The 15,234-nt window shown below is 47.2% G+C and overlaps 1 protein-coding gene and 1 pseudogene across 7 annotated transcripts in view; one reads left to right on the plus strand and one right to left on the minus strand.

Annotated features, from left to right (window-relative positions):
* Positions 1–15,234, plus strand: part of tnrc18 (trinucleotide repeat containing 18) — a 178,239-nt gene that overhangs the window by 78,499 nt on the left and 84,506 nt on the right. For all 7 annotated transcript variants that reach the window (XM_070901261.1, XM_070901263.1, XM_070901264.1 and 4 more), the window contains 3 exons: positions 1,161–1,286; positions 6,669–8,492; positions 14,706–14,796. In XM_070901261.1, the coding sequence (XP_070757362.1) occupies positions 1,161–1,286; positions 6,669–8,492; positions 14,706–14,796 (2,041 nt within the window). The remainder of the gene's footprint in view (positions 1–1,160; positions 1,287–6,668; positions 8,493–14,705; positions 14,797–15,234) is intronic.
* On the minus strand, positions 4,455–4,687 carry LOC139225972 (U2 spliceosomal RNA; annotated as a pseudogene).

Genomic DNA, 15,234 nt, shown 5'->3' on the forward strand with positions numbered 1-15,234 from the left:
GCAGGGGCAGTACTGGGCAAGTGCTGCACTGTCGGAGGTGACGACTTTCAGATGTCTGTCATGTATGCACCTGTGAGCATGCTCGCAGGTTTGTAGGCACTTGATTTAATGTCTAATTTGTTTACAACCAAAAGGAGTTGTAGAGCTGTTGCCGCTGTTACATCCGAGCCAGGGTGTCCCTGGAGATGGAGCACGCGGTGTCCACCGGTACGCTTGCGGCCTTCCACGAGAGGTGGGCGCTGGAGGGACTGGAGTGCATCATCACCCCCGGCAACCAAATTTTAATTTGAACCACGTCTAAAGTTTAATTTGTTTAAGTTTGTCGGTTTTAGTGCCCCCCCCCACCCTCTTTGAGCCAGGGGGCACTTGTATAATTTGTGGTTTTGGTGCCCTCAAAAATAAAACAAAAAAAACCCAAAAAAGGGGCACTTGAAAAGTTCTTGGAGTGTAACCCCCCCCCCCTTTAATCAGGGGGCACTTGATTGTTTCTACACAAAATAGTTGTAGAGCTGTTGCAATGTGAGTGGCTTAGCCAATCACGTGATGTTCACAAGACTCAATAAAACCCCAGTCAGTTGTGTCTAGGTCATCCACGATGAGGTATGCAGTTGTGAGCCTAGTGGATGAGCTGCTAACATGTAGCGTGATTGTTAAACCTTTGTTAATAAACCAACTAGTTCCTAATAGCAATGTGTTGCTATGAATCCTCGAGCAGTGATCCCATGAATACTGTCTGCTCTCTCAGCTGGACATGAAAGATCCCGTGGCACTATTTCAAAGAAGAGCATGGGAGTTCTGCCTGGTGTCCTGTCCAAGATTTATTTCTCAACCAACATCGTTAAAACAGATTGTCTCGTCACTTTCACATTTGTGGAGCTTGCTGTGCGCAAATTGGCTGCTGCGTTTCCTATGTTACAGCAGTAACTGCACTTCAAAAGTACGTCATTGGCTGTAAAGCGCTTTGGGACATCCTGAGGTTGTGAAAGGCACTATATAAATGCAAGTTATTTCCTTTCCTTAACGCATCAGAACTTCATAGGAATCTAATCTTATTCTTAAAATATCTACTCAATATTTGGTATAAAGTGAAATTGAAATACATTAGTGTCAAATGTGAGTGATGCGTGTCATCTAATGTAAGTTATTGTTTACTTCTGTAGGTTATTCGCACTTGCCAAGCAGCCTCTATCCTCCTTATATTCCCCTCGGTCACTTGGAGCACCCAAGCAGCGGCAGTCCTATTCTAGCTCAGCTCAGCCAGCACAGCCTGTTTGAATCTCAGAAAGGTCAGTACCCTGTTGTTTGTTAACGCACCCCTCATTTCATTGTTTCCTGCTTTGGTCCATCGAGCTAGTGTCATATTGCGGAGCCGACCCATTGGTGCTTCGATCGGACAATGTTTGTTTTACGAATTGTTGCGGGATGGCAGAATAATGGACGCAGCCCTTTAGTCTCTCTAATCTCTCCTGCCTTCCACCCTAACACAGACCTTCCCTTTTTGTTCTTTCTTCCCCTCCCCCTTTCAGTGCTCGTTAAGAGTCTGTTCTTTCCGAGCATTCTCCGGTTCTGATGAAGGGTCATCAACCCGAAACGTTAACTCTGCTTCCTCTCCACAGATGCTGCCTGACCTGCTGAGTATTTCCAGCATTTTCTGTTTTTATTCCAGATTCCAGTATCCGCAGCGTTTTGCTTTTGTAATGGAGCCAGCCATCTTGCTCGGCACCATTCGTCATCATTCACATCTGGTCACATCTGTAACCAATGTTTGATGAACAGCATCTTGCATTATTGATTCCGATGTAATAATTCTGGACTTGCAGACTGTCATGTGGAACTGGTGCCAGAGTTTAAGAAGCCTTGGTCCATGTAGCAAAGGAGCACCTGGACTAGATTAACAAACTAATGACCAACATCTAAAATTCTTATTTATGATGGGCGTCCGACAGAATGTAAGTCACTTTCATTGGAGAAAGGAGGATTGAAAGAGGGTCATCATCATCATAGGCAGTCCCTCGAAATCGAGAAAGACTTGCTTCCGCTCTAAAAGTGAGTTCGCAGGTGACTGAACGGTCCAATACGGGAATTATAGTCTCTGTCACAGGTGGGACAGACAATGGTTGGAGGAAAGGGTGGGTGGGGAGTCTGGTTTGCCGCACGCTCCTTCCGCTGCCTGCGCTTGCTTTCTGTATGCTCTCGGCGACAAGACTCGAGATGCTCAGCGCCCTCCCAGATGCACTTCCTGCACTTAGGGCGGTCTTTCGCCAGGGACTCCCAGATGTTGGTGGGGATGTTGCATTTTATCAAGGAGGTTTTGAGGGTGTCCTTGAAACGTTTCCTCTGCCCACCTGGGGCTCGCTTGCTATGTGGGAGTTCCGAGTAGAGCACTTGCTTTGGGAGTCTTGTGTCAGGCATGTGGACAATGTGACCCGCCCAATGGAGCTGGTTGAATGTGTTCAGTGCTTCGATGCTGGGGATGTTGGCCTGGTCGAGGACGCTAACGTTGGTCGTCTGTCCTCCCAGGGGATTTGCAGGATCTTAGAGGGTACAATCTAAGTCTTGAAATGCTGCAAAACATGGGGATTAAGCAGATCATTTAATTCTAGCTGCGTAAATAGAGAAGCTTTGAGCAAACAAGGGTCAAGTCCTATAGCCCAGAAGATACTGTCCTCCTGTAGGATAGTGGATGTGTGAAGCAACACCCATGTAGTTAACACTAAGCTCATTTGTTCCCTTTAGAAAGGAGTTGCATGTCTATATGTTTTAGAATGGAATTGGAAGAATATAAAGTAACACATTTTGATACGTATATAAATAATCAAGCAGATCACCATGGGACATTGTTGCTACAGTCCTTTCGGCACCTTGGGAATCTCATCTCTGGAATGTAACCAGTCAGGGCCGAATGATACGGATTGCAATGTTAGATTGATATCCTGGAGATCCTGCTCAGCGACCTTGGGGAATAGGACTCACAGCGAGTTTAACAGTGCATTGACATTATGGAAGGCAAACCTGTGATTAGTCACATCTCCCCAGGAGATGAAACGAGTTAGGGAAAGACTGCATTAGTGCGGGTTGTGCAAAGTCTGTTTAAAGGAGAAGGCCTAGGGGAGCAAATGGCCTTTCCTGATTCCAAATATATATATATATATTTGCTGTATAATTTTAGGATTAATACAAGGCTGCAAGACAAAACGAATCGAGCTCGGCAAAGTCTTTCTATGATCTGCTCGACGTTGTAAAACTTCTTTTGTTAATTAATTATTTTATAATGAAATCTATTCAACGTTTTGTATGGGTCAGTTGTGAATTCCCTCCGCAGGTAGCAATGGCACCTTACTATAGGTGCTTTGTTCTGATAAGAATGATGATAATGTGGGTGTTTATGCAAATGACATTGTGCCCGAGGCCATGTGTTTTTGTGCAGTCGTGTATATTGTCTCCCAGTGGGAGCTCATGCCAAGATCTGGGAAGATATTTTGCTTCAGAATGCTTCAATTTGCCACTGGAATTGTACTATTAACTGGTTTGGTGAGAAACACTTAGTTTGAGATTATCACTCACCGATGTTTTAGTTTCCAAATTAAAAATGCGTCGCGTCCACGCTTCCGATATTAATTTGCGTTCACAAAAGTTATCTTTTCTCCATTTTGCCACTGAATCAGAAACGTTCATTTTGAATAATTCCTTTCTTTAGAAGATGGTGATATTGAGGAAAAGAACATAAGAAATAGGAGCAGGAGTAGGCCATTTTGCCCCTCGAGCCTGCTCCGCCATTTAATAAGATCATGGCTGATCTGATCTTGGCCTCAACTGCACTTCCCCACCCACTCCCCATAACCTTGGACTCTCTTATCGTTCAAAAATCTGTCTATCTCCACCTTTAATATATTCAATGACCCAGTCTCCACAGCTCTCTGGGGTAGAGAATTCCAAAGATTCATGACCTTCTGAGAGAAGAAATTCCTCCTCATTTCCGTTTTAAATGGGCGACCCCTTATCCTGAAACTATGCTCCCTAGGAAAAATAAATTCGACTAATGGGGTGGGGGGAAAACACATTAAACGCTAAAGACAAAGCAAATGGATCAGCACCAGAAAGAGAATGATTGGTGAACATCTCGACCGGCACCCTTGAGGTTAACATCTCTTTCAGAGACCTGCTGTGGATTTCCAGCTCTTTCTGTTTTCATTCAAAATTAGATGAAGTTGTGTAGATCTCCTTAGGTGCCATTTTGTGGACTCTCCAACTATTGAAAGATTGGATAATTGGAGCTAAGTGGTGTTTTTATATATCAGGAAGGTGTGATCCATATTGGGTAAAGAATTTTTTTTTTTTTTTTTTTTTAATTCGTAGCCAATTGTTCCAATTCTTTGTCAAATCACAAACGCCAGAGGTCACCTTGCACACGCCAAGGATCACTCTGCGCCAATGCTCTTAGCCAAAAGGCCTAGGGCCACTGCACCGTTCCTGGAAGTACTGCAATACCAGGTTCGTGCCATGGAGGTGGATGGGTCAGGTCCCCCACACACCTCCGTGGAGGTGGATGGGTCAAACCTCCCCACCCACCTCCTGTTTCCAAAAATGCAAGCATATACCTTCCTGATCCAGGGAGAAACCACCCGGAGGTCATGGTGGCTGGTCAGAAACGGTACTACACTTGATCTTAGCCAAAAGGCCGAGATATTGGGTAAAGAAATGCTTCGCCTAGGCCTGCCAGCACGAACTGGACCCAAGGGCTGATATTCGGTAGGCCCGAGGCCTGACCGAAATTGTGCCTCAATTAAACTCAACCGGCAGGCCGAGGATGCCTGCTGCCCGGCAGCTCGGCAGCAAAACAGACACCTATTTTGTGTTGTTGCTATGCCAGCAGCGGTCCCCAGTTAAGTCCCTTTTGGGGAGGTTGGATCGCGATGTCTATGGAGTCGGGGGGGGGGAGCATTCCTGGCTCCTCCTGCTCCCAAAAGTTACTTTTCGTTGGTGCCTGAAGAATCCAGAGTGCGTTATCGCTGACTAATTCTGGAAAGGGGTTATTTAATCGGTGTTACGCCCCTAATTTACATATTCAAGGGGCCTAACTCCGGTTTCAGGTGTCTGCTGGGGTGCCTGAGCAAATGGGCCCATAAATTCAGATAGGACCAACGTCTGCCCAGATTGGGCGTAGGCCGACCTGCCCCACTGCCAAATTGGGCTGGTTTATTGGCCAATTAACGGGCGCAATGCATGCCAATTATTTCCCCCTCATGCCTCGATCAGTATTTCTACCAGCGTAGTACGAGTGATTGGGAACTCACTTGGTACTTTGCAATGGATCTGCGCACTTCAATCAAGTATGAATTTTTCCGGAATTGACTGTACTTCTCTTTCTGAAGACTCAAAATTGACAGGAGATTTATAAGCAACCTTAACTGCTGGTATGAAAGCAAATGTACCGCATCCATCACTGACTTAGCATTGGTCAGGCAGCTTAAGGACGCACCGTATTCTTGGCCAGTCGTTTGTTACAGCACATCCTCGGATAAAGGAGCGTGGGAGGGAATCCGACAAGGAGGGAAATGGAAATCCAGTTATTTGTGTTCCACCACAGTGAAACACAGGTGCCGGTTTTAACGAAAGATCCATAATAAGCTCAAGCTGCCTCCTGAATTTCATATGTCCTTCAGCTAGGAGAGTGGAACCGTCTGAGCTGTGAGCTTTATCCATGGTCATTTATCAATGCTACGCCACCATAAGCGGTCCACTTTTTGCAGAGAGGAATGCGTCCAGCTATCGAGTGGCCCAGCTGAGTGAATCGAATTCTTCCCAATTAGCACAGCCCAAATCTGAGGCCTGTTGAGCAAGGATTTGAATTGTCTTTTCTGGGAGATGGGTGTCTGACTCCGCCCAAGACATTTTGAAGCAGTCTTTAATCTGGTTGCTCTTACTGGTGTTTAAAGAATGAAAGCCTTGTGTCTTATGCTTAAAAATAACACATTATATAGATACATTATAGGGTGGTGCATGTTTTGAGGGTTGATTGACGCCACACTGGAAATCTGAAACAAAAACAGAAGGTGCTGGAAACACTCAGCTCCACAGCCCTCCGAGATCTCTGCGCTTCTCTAATTCCGGCCTCTTGCGTATCCCCGATTTCCTTTGCTCCACCACTGGCGGCTGTGCCTTCAGTTACCTCGGCCCTAAGCTCTGAAATTCCCTCCCTAAACCTCTCTAGCTCTCTCTCCTCCTTTAAGGTGCTCTTTAAAACCTATCGCTTTGGCCAAGCTTTTGGTCACCTGTCCTAATATCTCCTCAGGTGGCTCGGCGTCAAATTTAATTTGATAATCGCTCCCGTGAAGCTCCTTGGGACGTTTTACTCTGTTGAAGGCGCTACAGAAATGCAAATGTTGTTGTTAGGCAGCCTCCGTGGCGAGAGGAACAAGAGTTAACGTTTCAGGTTGATGACCGTTTCATCAGAACTCCGCGATGAAAGCTCATCTATCTGAAACACTCTGCTCCTCCGGCCACAGATGGGGCCGGGCCTACTGAGGGTTTAGATTTCACTTGTGTCCCCGTTGAACCGGAAGGGCCGACTAACCTAACTTCTGCACTCCGAGAAAGACTAAAGGACAATGTTGCCGTTTCTGTTGGATTAACATTTGCGTATTTGTTTATTTTTTTTCTTATTGCAGACGGATATTATCTACACAGCCATGCAGGACAATCAGCCCTCCATGGCACGGCACACCCTCAAGCCGCCATTTCAAGGACGACCTCCAATCACACGTCCGGCTCGATCCTGCGGGAAAAGGAGATATGCCACCCTCACAAAAGTGCAAAAGAGTCTGAGAGGTATCTCGCGAAAGACGCTAAAGAGAAAATGTACAGGACTGAGGTAAACATAAGCGTGGCTAAAAAGGAGAAGGAGAGGCCCAGGGAGGAGTCTCGGCCACGGAGTGTGGTGGACCTCACGCAGGACCTGCGGGCCGATAACGATCGGAGGATCCACCTTCTTGACAAGCCCATCAAGATCGGCGAGCATCTCTCCACGATTCTCACCAATCACTCTCCCAACCGGGGCATTGGTAACGGAGAACCAAAGTCTAAAAATCCCTTGCAGACCTTGTCGCTCAGTAATTGTAACAGTGGCCCCAGTTCTTCATTGAGGCTTCCGGGCACCGAGCAGGACAGATGTTCCAAAGACTCCATTAAACACGACGAGAACATGAGGCCCTTGCTGCATGTTCACACGGAGAAGGCCCGAAAGTGTGACACGGTGGTGACGTCACTCGGGGCTCTGCATGTTTCCTGCGGCTGTCCGTCACCCCACTCTTCTCAAACAGCCCGGATGCCATCTTCGAGCACATTCCCTCCTCTTGCTGTCCATTCCAGTATCTACACAATATACCCCACTGCCAGGGAGCCAGGAAAGGAACATAAAGTGATTGCGCCTACCTTTGTGCCTTCGGTTGGGTTTTATGAGGACAGAAACGGGCCCATTCAGATAGCTTCTCAGGCCAGAGACAATAAAAATGACAAAAACAAAGACAAGGATATCAACAGAACTGCTGGCGACAGAGCGGGCGTTTTGCAGGCCCCGTCTGACAGGCCGCTGGTGGATACCTCCCGCATAATGCTCGCGCAGGACTTGCCTACGCATGCAGATATCAAAAGGGTGGAAAACACGAGGGAGGAAGGCTCGGTCATTCGGTCCAACTCTTTAGCAATAAAGAGGCCCATGACCTCCGAACTGTTTCTGAACAAGCCGTGCCACAGTCCTTCAGAGGCGCGAGACGTGCACGCAAGTGGTGCCGCGTCGAAAGAATTGGTGCGATCAGGTTTCGAAGTCGATCACAGAGCTCAAGAGAGGGACAGGTTCCCGCGGTCCGGCTTGAAGGACTCCTGTAAAGTTTACAACGGGGTGGATGTGACGAGGCTGCACTTGGAGCAATCCCAACTGAAGCGCTCCGGCACGCCCGAGCCAAAATGGAAGCCGTTCGAGATGGCGACCTATGCAACCAGTCAGATGGCAGCGTTGGCCGCGCAGCACAGCCACGGGAGCCGGGTCGAGGAGGACCAGAAGAAGGCGTTCCTGGACCCGGCCGGCCTCCAAAGGTCGGGCGTGGCGGGGAATCCCAGCGAGGTGTCGGCCATGCAGAGTCTCATCAAGTACAGCGGCAGCTTCGCGAAGGAATCGGCGGGGCGGCCCGGGAGCGGCAAGAAGAGCCCGTTCGGCGGGCTGGGGAACATGAAGAACGACTCCGGCCAGCACGGCAGCTCCAAGATGCAGCACCTGCCGCTCCAGCAACTCAGCAAACAGCTCAAGAGGGACCCGGAGAGGCCCGAGAGCGCCAAGACATTCGGGCGGGAAGGGTGTGGCGCGCAGGGCGAGGTGGAGGTCAGGCACCCGCCGGTGGGGATCGCGGTGGCGGTAGCCCGCCAAAAGGACAACAGCAGCAAACCCAGCGCCGGCGTGATGGACAGGGATCGCTCGCTGTCCATGAACAGCATGAAAGGTAAGGACATGGCCGGCTCAGCTTGGACTATCAGTCAACAGGGCGGGTCGTATTTCCTGGCGCCAAGGCCGGCCTTGGCTCTTGCCAGCTGCGGGGGTACCCCGGTGCAGACGTAGTGGGGGGAGGCAGGTCGGAGGGTCTCCTCGTGCTCTGGTGGCCATCTACAGGTCCAGGTTGGTCACGGCCCATGGGGGGGGGGGGGCACGCTTGGCCGCCCGCCTCTCTTCCGTGGTCTTGTCCGCACACAGGCGGCCCTGGAGAAGGAGCACGCGGCGAATCCAGTACGCTCGAGGCCTTCCACGACCGGTGGGCACCGCGGGGACTGGCGTGTGTCAACACTGGGAATAATATTGTTATTTAAGTTGATAGGCTCCCATTGTTTTTAATGGTTCACTTTTTTATTTGTTGCGCCCCTCTAAAAGGGGGCACTTGTGTCTGGCTTTTGGTTGGTGGTTATTTTAGGAAACGGCAGACTGTGTCTCCAATCAATTTGTACATTAAAAACACATCATATTGTTGATGATGGACAGGACTGGGCCACGTTACCTGCACACAGACGTACAGGGTTTGAATGGTGAAGTTACAGTGCCTCTCATGTTATGTCTCCTGATAAACCTTTATATTTAGTGATTTTTAGCAGGGATCATGGATATGTTTTTTAAATAAAGGAGTTTATGCAGGCAAAATAAGCAGCGCTCCATCATCTTACTACTCGGGGGATCAAGGGGTATGGCGTGAAAGCAGGAAGTGGGTACTGAAGTTTCATGTTCAGCCATGAACTCGTTGAATGGCGGTGCAGGCTAGAAGGGCTGAATGGCCTGCTCCTGCACCTATTTTCTATGTTTCTATGTTTCTATCAATGTAATGGATGGAACTGAATGGGCTATTCATTGGTACAGGGGGAACTTTGTAAAATGACAGGCCTCAACTTCAGGTTTGCGATGCTGTGCACGGAGCAAACATTGAGTGTGCAATTGCAAACACTGAGGGGGGGAAATGGCAACACATGGTCAGTTAGGTTAGACTAACACGGCATCATATGCAGAAAGGTTTCAATTTCATTGTTACGGAGGGAGTGCCTTGGTGATCGCAAATGTGACACTGAAACCGACAGAATGGTTTGCCCAACTGTCACTGAAACCAGACGTTAGGGTGCTCCTTTTGTCATTAAGCCAGTAGCCCAGCCCCAGATTGTATGTGTTTATAACTGGGAGCGTGACATTGGATTCCTCAATCCTGCAGAAAAATGTAAAGTCAAATCTTGGGAGGCCGAGCTCAAGTTGCATGATAACTGAGAGCCTTAGGCAGGAGGGCCGTATTATCCTTCAGACTGCTCGCTTACTTGAAGCTCGTGTAATAAAATCATATCGCTTTTGTGTGTGTCAGTAATATAAAATTCAAAGAGCCTCTCTGTCTGTGGTGTTCTAAGATGACTGCTTGTTCAGATGTACAGAAGTGTGTTTTTGATGCTTACCTTGGACTCATTAGCCAGCTTTAATGTAGCTTTCCGTTCGAGCTGATCTATAGGAGTCTCCCTCTTCCTTTATTTATGAGCAGGGAGGGCACAGAATAAAGCAACACTGCGCCATTCAAACCCTGTACGTCTGTGTGCGGGTCACGTGGCCCAGTCCTGTCCATCATCAACAATATGATGTGTTTTTAATGTACAAATTGATTGGAGACACAGTGGGAGAGAATAAAGAAGAACACTTCCCTCTCTTTTGCATGTCGTTGTATAGAAATTCCTCAGGCTAGACATCATGTGGTCGGCAGTTGAAATCTTTGTCTATGAAGTAGTTTCTCTGGCGGTTGCCAAGGTCCAACAGTCCACAGTAGGCAATGGCAACACAGGGAGCTGTTTGTAAAGCATTTCAATGACTAGGATACAGGCAGCTAACATTAAATGTAATTTACTGAGCAGAACTAAAAGCTGCAAACAAGAACTGAATTCTAATCGGCCTTCCAGCCTGTTGCTAGGCGACAGGGCAAGCCTTGGGAGAAAAAGTATTAATTTTTTTTATCCTGCGCAAGATGAGCCTGGTAATAATGCTCGCCTGTTAGTGATAAGAGAAGGTTCTGGACTTGCTGAGTTTTAAAGGAAGGTAAAAGCACACTTTAGATGACTAATCTGTGGTATTGTAAGAGTAAAATGCTGATATTTAGGCCATGGTTGCCTAGACACAGACCTAAGCCTTTCCACAGAGCACACTAGGTGTGGGGCCTGTACAATATCTCTGCTCACTTTCCTTAAACACAAGACTTCTATTCATGGATGTCAATAGCAGTATTATGTGGAGTTATCTCATTCTACAACCACCTGTAGGAATAATTGGGGGTGGGGGGGGGGGGGGGAATTAAAATTGATTACTTTAATAAATGCTATGACTTTGCCATAAAATCCACACTATTACAGTCATTTAGTTTTCTATTATCAGTAGGCAAAATTGTAAAATTGAAGTAGAGGGCCCTTGTTAGTTGTGTAACTTAGTTAACTCTTTTATTACCACGAACCAAAATAGCGTACATTAAATCAAACTGCTTCAAAATGGCCGAAACACACATTTATACTCTGGAACTCAATAACCTTTCACATTGACAGGATAAATGAGTTATACACAGAATAGGTCCTTTATGACAAAACTCAATATTTATTTTTACCCCCCTCAAAAAAAAATAACTTTCAAATGCAACACTTCGAAGGTCAGGCTTCAGTAAAAGATGGTTTTCCCATGAACTGTCGTGCAGCGGGGAACGACTAGAGCAAATGAAATGTATAGTCACGGGGCAAAGAGCAAAATATGGTGGTAAGTATGGTAAATACGAGCGTGCAGAATTGAGGGTCAGGAAGACACCAGCTGGTCCGTCAAGCCTGCCCCACGCTCATGATTGCCAGAGAATTGTGACTACACACGTCCTACCAGCCCATAGCCATATAATCACCCGGGAGAGACAAAAAAAAACCATAGAAAAACCCAGGGCCAATAAGGGAAAAAATACGCTGGAAAATTCCTCTCCGACCCCCACTCAGGAGATCACCTGGGCTAAGTACAGTGTTTTTTGTGGTCCTGGGCGGTCTTCAAAACACCTGATATTTCACCTGTGTTTTCCTGCATTCTTCTAAATAAAAAAAGAAAGGAAAACAAAGCTGGTGTGGTGCACAGCTCTCCACAGGCCTACTTCAGTTAAGTCACACAGAGGCTTTAGAAATTGGCCTTTTTAAAAAAAAACAGGAGAGACTCGTAGGCACCTTGATGTTTTTTTAAGGCTTTCCACGGAGATTCTGAAATGTTAACTTGAAGTTTATTTGAACTCCTGTTGAGTTTAGGCACCAGAAATATTTTTCTTTCACCGCCTGGGCCCAGATCTTTATTTTTCGTGGAATCTTTCCAAGTCTTTTCTGCACCTTGTATTACCTCTGACCCACCTAGAGAAAATGGCACAGCAGGCAACTGATTAACCCTAAAGTGGTTCCCTCTTTCAGTCCCACCAAAACTCCAACTATCCATCAAAACTTCCATTAGCATCATCAAGAAGGGTAAAACATTGGTCTTTTATCTGTTAAAGTGCTTCTTGTTGTTCATTCAACTATCGCTCAAGTTCCATCATCATAAGAATTATTAATACAATAATGCCAAAATAAAATGGACATTTTAACATTACAACAACTTGCATTTATGTAGTCCCTTTGAGGTAGTGAAAGGTTAAGGTGCGATCAAAGTGGTTAGATTTTAAGGAAGCATTTGAAGCGGAGGAGGAGATAAGGATGAGTGGCGGAGGCTCTTCCACTGGCAGTGAAGGAAATGGCATACAGCGAGCCACCCTTGGAAGGGCAGAGAGTGTGAGTAGGATGGATGGTAGGGCTGGAGGAGATTGAAGAGGGGGGGTGGAGAGAGGCCAAAGAAGGATTGGAACACGAGGGCGGCGGTTTTGAGGGATGGGGGAGGCCTGTGGAAGTCGGCAACGGTGAGGGTGATGGATCAGCAGGAGTCAGCGAGGGATAGAACGCAGTGAGTCGGTTGCTGTTGTGGTGATGTTCCTCCAATGCTGTGTTATGCTTTCGTTCTGTTCAGTGGGCCATTGGGTGGGTGATAATTCGATGGAGAATGAGCAGCCAATCCAACACTGGGTGGAGAGTTTGCTTCCGGCCGCTAGTTGAAAGAAGAATCTTAACAAGCGGTTTAATTTGTGACGGTTTCATCGTACTCCCCCAAAGGGTCAGTGGGCACAATGCATTATGTAGGACTGAGCAGGAATGTCTCGGGTTCAGCCCACGGTCTCTGATGAGTTAGCTGCTTGGAGACATGGCAGCAGTATGGGAGCTACGCTTGGCCGCAGGGCAGCCCAAGGGTGGGAGAGGGGTTGGTCATGGGCCCTGCCCTGGTCATTATCGCATGGACAAACACTGGCTGACAGGGTCACTTTACTATTGCCCCCCCCCCCCGGCCCTCCCTTCTCACTGTCCAGAATTGCCCTGATTTTGCACCGTGTCTAGGCTAGCCCATGCTGGGCAAGATACTAGAGTGGACACATGTATAAACTTGCGTTAGTGCCTCCTACAAAGAAGGAATAAGGGAGTGGCACGAGAAATAAATTGGCCTTTTGTGGCTGTTGAATGTGTCAAGACTCAGACAGTGATGCTGCAGTATTAACCCCTTCACAACGGGCGGGATGGGGCCAGTGTAAGCAGTGGCTGCAGTTGAGACCCTGTGAATGTGCAGCTTTCAAAATGCACATTGGATAGCCCGTTCTGAGAGTGAACTTTCTATGCGGGGCATGGCGGGGCTGGCCTATGGATCTTAACGATTCAAATTAAGATTAAAATTGAATGATCGCTGCTAAAAACCGTGGCAATAAAGAAGTCGGCGAGAAATAATTTCTTTGTCTGGCTTCGTTCGAAAGCAGATTGATTCCCAGTGGGAATCTAAAAGCCACAGAAGGGCATTGGTGTTAAGAGGCTCCTGTTGTGTAACTTCTCCATAAATGGTCTGCAGGATCACAGAAAGTGGGGCAAATGACACGGGCCTGAATACAAGTGGCCCTGTCTTCACAAATTCTCAAAGTTCTTCAAGACGAAGGCAAGTTATGGGAAGGTAAATGTCGAGCGATTGCTTCTACCAGTCAGCGCGACAGTGACACCAGGGCAGAAAACAGAATTAATGGGGAGCTTATATGTTTAACTATGTTACAGGCGCTATATAAATAAACATTGTTGTTGCTGAGGTTAGAAAAACACTCTACACAGAGGGCGGTAGGAATATGGAATTCTCTGTCCAAAGCTTTGTTGAAGCAGAGCTCGTCAATACTTTTTTAAAAGGAATCAGATTGTTGCTTGAAAAAGAGAGTATTGGTGAGTGAGGACAGACCAGATAGCTCGTGTGCAGATATGATGGGCTGAATAGCTTGTTTCTGTGCTGTAATCTTCCATGATTCTATACAGTAGTTTATGATATTTTAAACAATATATGCAGTCCTATTTCACTGCATGTTCATTTAAATAAAATCCATTGGCCAAGAAGACCTCGGAGATTCTCGGGCAGGCCCGGATTTTGATGGCCTCCTGGTGCAACATTGGGACTTTGTGAGTTAACGCCGTGTTGATGAGTTGGTTTAACTGGGTGTTAACGGGATCTCTGAGTGGAATCTGCCTTATTTCCACCGCTAGCGTGCGCACGTTGTGGACTGGGAGCAGAGCTCAGGAGAGACTGGTTTTAAAGGCACACTGTCCCTGATGAAAATTGCTGTGCTGGTCTGTGGTAACTGATTTTTGACTGAACCTTTAAGACCCATTAGCTGTGTTGTGAGATTATAATGCGCCCATATATTGCAATATATAAAGCAAATGTCCTAAGGCCCCTTTCTTCTTCCCCTCCCTCCCCCTTTCAGTTATCCCGATAGATTAAAATAAGATTGGATGGTTAGAATTGAAACTTTCCACTCAGAAAAAGGTTAGATTTTCACGGGGAAACGGTAGAGTTAATGATTTTCGCGACTGTTCTACATTTTTTGATCCTATAAAAACATGACAAAATTGCACTTGGAATTTTTGCGGCCCCGATCCAGTTGGAAGAATTGCCTTCCAATCTGCATTGGCAGCACTTTTTAAAAAGGTCCTTTCAAAGTTAAAATGGAATGTGTTCGAAAATGTCTGTACTGTGTGACTGGGATCCTGGCATTCTATTGAGAGACGGCATTTGGTCTCTTTCTCGCTTCCAGGGCACGGGCGCACGGACGAAGAGCGAAGCGACGATCGACACCGCCATCGGGAAGAGCGGCTCATCGCCCGGGAGCAGGAGAAGCTGTTGAGGTGAGTGGGCCCGAACCGGGCGGGAATTCTCACCGTTTTCCCTCAAAATGGGGCTTTGCGTGTTTGGGGCGGCCATCTTTTGCACATCATGGGCATAACTGAGTCAGGCCTGACCATTGGCAATATCAAGAAGAAGGCCCACCACCAGAAGGTTGTGGGTTCAAGGCTCACTCCAGGGACCTGAGCACATAAATCTAGGCTGACACTCTAGTACAGTGCAGTGCTGAGGGAGCGCTGTGCTGTCAGAGGTGTCGTCTTTCAGATGAGACGTTAAACCGAGGCCCCGTCTGCTCTCTCGGGTGGGCGTAAAAGTTCCCATGGCACTATTTTGAAGAAGAGCAGGGGAGTTATCCCCAGTGTCCTGTCCAATATTTATCCCTCAATCAACGTAACAAAAAAAACAGATTATCTGGTCATTATCACATTGTTATTTGTGGG

Source organism: Pristiophorus japonicus, chromosome 15 (genome assembly GCF_044704955.1).
Source record: "Pristiophorus japonicus isolate sPriJap1 chromosome 15, sPriJap1.hap1, whole genome shotgun sequence".
In the NCBI taxonomy this organism is placed as follows: domain Eukaryota; kingdom Metazoa; phylum Chordata; class Chondrichthyes; family Pristiophoridae; genus Pristiophorus; species Pristiophorus japonicus.